Consider the following 6,807-nt stretch of genomic DNA (forward strand, 5'->3'; position numbering starts at 1 on the left):
TGATGTTACTTCATCTGTCAGTGCAAACAGAATGGAGAAAATAAAATCTGAGGGAAGTTTCTTTCAACATGATCAGCATTTTATGGGATATCTCTCTATTGGAGCAGAATAAATTGAAAAGAACAATGAGTTTGTTTATAAGATGGGCTGTTTTGGGTGTCTTAATGCCTTTTCTCTACAAACTTGTCCTGCAGACTCTCAGGCTGATTCAGTACTTCCAGGAGGTAGTGATTCTGCCTGGTGGCTTTGCTGTCCATCCGTATATAGATGGACAAACATACACCTCAGGGGTGCTGTGGAAACAGTGGCAGCTTCCTAAGGGTTTGTACCTTTCCTAAGGTACAAATAGGGTTAATGTACTCCAGATACTACAGTGATCATAGAAAAGTATTTCCTGTGGTGAAGAAAGGGGTATGTGAAATGTAGAATGAATTATCTGGATATGCTTTCTACTACTGTGAATACAGTTTCATCACCCATCTAAAAATGCTCTCCTCTCTAATTTAAAGCTTCCTAAAGCATTTGCTGCAAGCCTCTTGGATTACATAGGCTCACAAGCACAGTACCTTCATACGCTAATGGCAATAACACAGACGGGGAAAGTAGAGTCCAATCAACACGGAGATCGGTTACGGAGAGTTGAAATGGCTTTGGAGGCTCTGAGAAATGTGATAAAACACAACCCAGGTAGGCTTAAAACTGAACATCCCTCATAGGCTTTCTTGTGGACAGCCTTAAAAATGCAGACCTCTAGTCTTTCTCTTCCTGTGAGAAGGAAGCTTGTCCTGCTGGCTAACAGACTGCAGCACTGTTGATAAGCCATATAGGCTGGCTCTTTTTGCCTTTTCTCTGGAGAACATTAGCAGTATAAGATTTTTGTATGAAATACAAACCTTATCTAGTTTCTTCTCTGAAAGAGTGGGTTTTAATTCTAGCCTGCTGTTGCCAGGAAGACTGAAACCACTTGGATTAAACTTTCTGTAATTCTTTGAAGAATGTCTAGCTGGGTTTGTTTTTTAAACTTCCTTGCATCAAAAAACCTCTGAGCTGAGCACTGCCTTCTAGTAAACACCTAAAAACATGTTAGAGCTGTACTAAAGCAGGAGAAGATGCTCTTGAGAGTGGGCAGCTAATACCAGCAAAGATTTTTATGAGCAGATGCCAATGTACAGACTGGAAAAGCCAGGGACACAACAATTAGGATGTTTTCCTACTGTAGATGTTAATTCTGAAAGCAACTGCTGTTACTATCACAGCTTTTAATAAAAGCTGGTTATGTTGCTCTTGGACTGGGTTCTCTCTATCTGGTGATTTATAACCCTGAAGGCAGCTGTTACTGCTGCAGATCGCAACCCCACTCTGAGCTGGGAGAATCGGGAAGGGCAAGGGTATTTGAAGACAGGAAGTACTGATGATCAACAACAAATAATACAACTGAACTTGCCAGCTTGTCTTGGAAGAATGCAAGCAAGTAGACAGTCCAAGAACTAGCTCAATTACTTGCCTGAAAAGGAGGGAGTATCCTCTGCTTCTGAAATGCTGTTGACTTGAGACTTTGTGGAAGCAGGATTAACAGATTAGATTTGATAGTCTTCTAATCCTGTGGGAGCTGTTAGAACTACGGTGGCAGACACTACAGATGTGTAGTCTTGTAACGCCTCTCCCTGTAGTGAAATGTGGACTTGGTATGGCCTCCAGTCAGCACTTTGGCTGGCGTGAAGAGAATAACGTATTTGCTCTCTTGCAGGTTCTGAGTGTGAATGCATAGGTCACTTTAAGTTGATATTTTCCCTTCTGCGTGTTCATGGAGCTGGCCAGGTGCAGCAGTTGGCTCTGGAGGTAAAAAAAATCAAACAAAAAAACCCCACACACAGACGAACCAACCAAAAAAACTCAACCCAAACCCCCTGTCTGGATGCTCTACACAACCAGTATAAACAAACCTGATTGTGTAACTGTTAGAATAGCACCTAAAGGGTGTCAAGACCGGGGTTCCAAGGTGTCAGTTCCTCCTCAGTGGAACACATGATAGCTTCTTGCCTGTGTCTTTGCTCCCTTCTTCCCTGAGGCAGCAAGACAATCTGGTGGCAGGAATAAACATCTTGTAAACACTAGCTCTGTTGGCCAGTGAGGTGACTGACTTCATACACTGCATTTTCTGGACAATATGTTAACAGCTGGAATATAATCATGTTGCTTCTGATCTCTTACAGGTAGTGAACATAGTAACAAGTAACCAAGAATGTGTTAACAACATTGCGGAGGCAATGGTTCTTGCTAACTTACTGGCACTCCTGCATTCCTTACCTTCAAGTACGTACCTTCGAATTCTTTGTCTTGCGAGGCAAAGGCTTTCCAACCCAGAAATCAATCAGAATGCAGCTGGCTGAGCTTACTGCTCAGTTTTAGGTTAAACCCGCATTTCGGTGGGGATGGTTACCTAGAGTATTTCTTAAAATCTTTGTCTTAAGTATGTGAGCTGAAATACAGGAATTGCAGGTGTCTGAATTGTGCAGTATTTCATTGAGTAATTCTTTTAGTGAATTTAGGTAGCAAACATCTAATTAAGAAGTTATGCTGTACTACAATGTGTGATTGATTCAACATTCCTTAACTAACTGAATTTAGCCAGAAATCCCAAAGCTTGCAGTTGTTGTAAGCTTTACTGCAGTTTTGGTACAACTTTCTCTTAAGATCAGTTTAGTTCATCTTGGGTTAGTTAATAGTCTGTATGGCAAAAAGTTCTTAATACATTTTATTTTGACAGGTCGGCAGCTTGTCCTTGAAACTCTGTATGCTTTGACATCTAGCACAAAAATAATTAAAGAGGCCATGGCAAAAGGTACAGTATTACACTGAAAGCAGATGTTTCTGCAACACTGGACTTAAGTTTGGCTGCTGTATTTACTTATTCTTCCCTTTAGAACAATCAGTGTATGAATTCACCAATTCCACTACTTGTGACTAGAAAAAAGTGTTTTTCTCTCTCTTTGTACAGGTGCTTTAATCTACTTATTGGATATGTTCTGCAACTCAACTCACCCCCAGGTCCGAGCCCAAACAGCAGAGCTCTTTGCCAAAATGACTGCCGATAAGCTGGTGGGTCCAAAGGTAAGGATCTCAACAGCTCTTGTTGGAACTCTTATCTTGATATCATCTGCCTCTCGGAACACAAAAAACTTCTGTGACTGAAACATTCCAGTGAAGAGCGGCCTGGTGTTCTCAAAGTAGTTAACTCTTAATCTGTGAGTGGACTTCTAGAAGCTGTCGTATTTCTTGTAACTACTCTAGCAGTTTGGGTTCCATTGGTAATGACGTTAATGTTAGATACCTAGGTTTCAGACCTGTCACTGGCTACTGCCACTTCAAATGGTAGTGCTATGTTATTTTCTGGTGCTGTGTTCCAGCAGTTGGCGCTACAGCACTACAAGTAACTGGACCTCCTGGAGCTCTTTTTTTCTGTCCGTTTGTTGTGCGGTACGCTAAATGCTGCTTCTGTTCATCCTTTCCAGGTTAGAATTACACTCATGAAATTTCTACCTGGAGTCTTCATGGATGCCATGAGAGACAACCCTGAAGCTGCTGTTCATATCTTCGAGGGAACTCATGAGAATCCAGAGTTAATTTGGAATGACAACTCCAGGGAGAGGGTATCAACAACCGTTCGAGAAATGATGCTTGAGTACGTGGAGACCTACTGACTAAGTATTTCCTGAGCTGAGACGCGCTCCTAGCGGCAGTAAACCATGCAAGGCCGGTCAGACGGAGCTCTGCCTGTAAAAAGCAGAACCCTTGCAAGCCAGACTTGAGTGAAAAGAAACTTGTTCACTGTTTGTATATTGTACCTGTAGCTCAGTGGTGCCAGTGCCGTTTGTGTGCAGCCCAGCTATTTGCTCACTGCCGTAAGATTTGGGAGGGGGCTACAGTGAGGAGAAAATGGGGTTTAGAAACTGGAACTACTTCACAGGCATGGAGGGAGACGGAGGTGTCATGTAGGGAAGGCGACTGCTTCTTTTACTGCTCGTTAAAACCTACTTTCTCTTTAAAGGCACTTTAAACTTCAGAGGGACAACCCTGACACTAACTGGAAGGTAAAAGCCTACTCTTTCTGCTTTGAGTCTGTCCAGGGAGACTGTAAGCCAGCTGATAACACATGCATGTATGTAACTGTGACAGGCTTTCCTCTTAAAGCACCAACAGGAACTCGCTGTTGTGCTAACCTAACTGTAGTAACGGACTTGTCAGTTCACCCTCAGTTCTTGTACATTGAAATCAGATGCTTTATTGGCAGTGGTTTTGCCAGTAATGCTCTAAACTTTCTGATAGCTCAAGTCATTCTAAAACTTAGAAGAAGTCAGTAGCAAAGGTAAATACTGGTTTGCTGGAAATGAGTCCTGTCACTTATTACAGAGCTGTAGTAAACTTGCTCTAGGTAGATGTTCAGGAACGTTAGCGAGTCAGTCTCAAAAGTTGTCCTGTGCCATCCCATCACATCAGGTCTGTCAGTGGGGTGTTTCAGCCTGTAGTATTGCCCAGTATCGGTGAAAGGCCAGCCATGACTTCCTCCTAGCAGTGGTCAAGTTCAGCATTACAGCAACCTCTGAACACAGACTGGATGGCTATTTTGATGCAGGTGTGAACTGGAAACAGCCCTAGGGTGATGGTGAGAAACCTTCCCCTGCAGCATGCAAGAAAGGCAAGGCCTTGCTGCTGGTAATTCTTGAACGAGTGGTTACCACCAGTGTAGCTGTAGAGTCAGCTACTTGGGTTCTTTGAAAGAAAAGTCTGTTGTAGTCGTACTGCCTACACCGTTCTTTCTACTTGTACTTCATACCTCATGTTTCTTCAAGATGAAGCATGATCTTGCACCGCTTCGTTTTGGGGAATACAGTTAGTTCAGTGACCCCTACCACTTAGTCGTGATGCTAAGGAATCAATTCCTGCTCTCATACCCCTGCCAGTAACTCCTCCTACTTTACAATTCAACAGCTGCCTGAAGACTTTGCTGTGGTGTATGGTGAGGCAGAAGGTGAACTTTCAGTGGGGGGAGTCTTCCTAAGGATCTTTATTGCCCAGCCGGCCTGGGTTTTACGGAAACCAAGAGAATTTCTCATTGCACTGTTGGAAAAGTTCACTGAGCTACTGGAGAAGAACAACCCCCATGTAAGATGATTTTTCTGATTCTGCTCTCTGAATTTATTTACTGTCATAAGCAGCTAGTCTTTGCTCTCTGACTAACTTAGATTCTCACACTTTCTACCCAGCTTGAATAACTTTTTTTTTTGTCTGACTCTGTAAAAGCATGTAGGTATGTTTAGGCAACTTCTCCACGTGAGTCAGTGCTTTTCAATTCCCTGAAGCCACAGAACTAGCTTCAGGATGTCTTGGAGGCTTATTTTGTAGCAATGAGCCTTAACAATCAGGACTGTCTTTAATTATTCCATGACTAACCAGCCTAAGAAAATGGTACATGTAGTACAGTTCCTAAAAAAAAAAAAAAAAAAATTTGAGCTCTTGACACCTTGTGTCTTCCTGCAGCACTGACTTCCCACTCTGGTGTCAGCTGTGACCTGTACACCAAGATGTGTGGTATGAAGATGTGTTCTGCACGCCTGCGGCCAGTGTGGCGAGCGCTGCTGCGCAGACTGCAGAACTCCTGAAGGCGTTGCGGTGGTCAGCCCGAATATCCGTGCCGTCACGCTTTCGCCGAGCGGGTCGGCATGCGCGCCGCTGCGCCTGCAGAAGCTGCAGCAAGACGCTGGCTTCTCTAGGCGCTGGGAACGGAGCATAGAAACTTCTGTGTGACCTGTGCTCATGAAACTAGTGAATGTCTGCCACTGCTGGAACTGAACATGTTCCTCTGAACTTCTTTTTAACAGTTTCAAAGCAAATGACATGATAAAAGCATTAAGGAAACAATCTGTAATGCAGAGCAAGTGCGAAATGTTTCTGTTCTCTCGATAGGTAAGGCTTTACTGAGTTGTATCTTCTGTTGGTGTTTTGCCTCTCTGCAGGGGGAGACTTTAGAAACCATTACCACTGCAACTGTGTGCCTGTTCAGTGCCCAGCCTCAGCTCGCTGATCAAGTTCCTCCACTGGGTCATCTTCACAAGATAATCCAAGCTATGAATCACAAGAACAATGCCATTCCTAAAAGTGCCATTCGTGTCGTGCACATACTGTCTGACAATGAGGTACTGAACCAGTTGGGTGCTCAAGGGGAGTTCTCTGGGGTGTTCCTGGAAGGGCGTTACCTTGACTGTCATTACCAAGTGCCTGATGAGCAGGGACTTAGAGCTAATTAATGGGGAATTGAGAGAGACACTGAGAAATCGATGGTCTTGGCTGACTATATCTGCCATAACTGTCAAGCTCAGCATAAAATAAAGTCCTCTGGGTGTTTGTCTCTGTAGCTTTGTGTTCGAGCAATGGCATCACTGGAGACCATTAGCCCGCTCATGAACGGAATGAAGAAGAGATCAGATGTAATTGGTGTAGCCTGTGAAGCAATTAATCGAATGTTTCAGAAGGAACAAAATGACTTGGTAGCCCAAGTAAGTACTGTATTCTCAGCCAAATATGATCGTTTGTTTTTTTCTTTTACAATCTCATTTGTTCAGTAGAACAGAGGGTGCCATTCAACTTCCGTGCCCAGGAGGCTCCTGGGAAGTCATCTAACTAATGTGCTTTTCCTGTTGGAGAGGTCAGAAGTTGGTCCTTTATCCAAAACGCTGACCTGTTGAAGAATGCTACCCAAGCGATCAATGCGTAGGGTAGCGTTGGCTTGTGTCCGCTGAGGATGCGTAG

The 6,807-nt window shown here is 43.6% G+C and overlaps 1 protein-coding gene across 1 annotated transcript in view; it reads left to right on the forward strand.

The window, feature by feature from the left end:
* The window catches only part of DNAJC13 (DnaJ (Hsp40) homolog, subfamily C, member 13), a 47,219-nt gene that overhangs the window by 36,153 nt on the left and 4,259 nt on the right, over positions 1-6,807 (forward strand). The window contains exons 43-52 of the mRNA XM_010154443.1: positions 510-687; positions 1,748-1,839; positions 2,214-2,313; positions 2,768-2,842; positions 2,999-3,111; positions 3,513-3,682; positions 4,049-4,091; positions 4,990-5,163; positions 6,015-6,194; positions 6,414-6,554. Coding sequence (XP_010152745.1) covers positions 510-687; positions 1,748-1,839; positions 2,214-2,313; positions 2,768-2,842; positions 2,999-3,111; positions 3,513-3,682; positions 4,049-4,091; positions 4,990-5,163; positions 6,015-6,194; positions 6,414-6,554 — 1,266 coding nt within the window. The remainder of the gene's footprint in view (positions 1-509; positions 688-1,747; positions 1,840-2,213; positions 2,314-2,767; positions 2,843-2,998; positions 3,112-3,512; positions 3,683-4,048; positions 4,092-4,989; positions 5,164-6,014; positions 6,195-6,413; positions 6,555-6,807) is intronic.

The sequence above is a fragment of the Eurypyga helias genome, unplaced genomic scaffold (assembly GCF_000690775.1).
Source record: "Eurypyga helias isolate BGI_N326 unplaced genomic scaffold, ASM69077v1 scaffold16336, whole genome shotgun sequence".
NCBI classification, from domain to species: Eukaryota; Metazoa; Chordata; class Aves; order Eurypygiformes; family Eurypygidae; genus Eurypyga; species Eurypyga helias.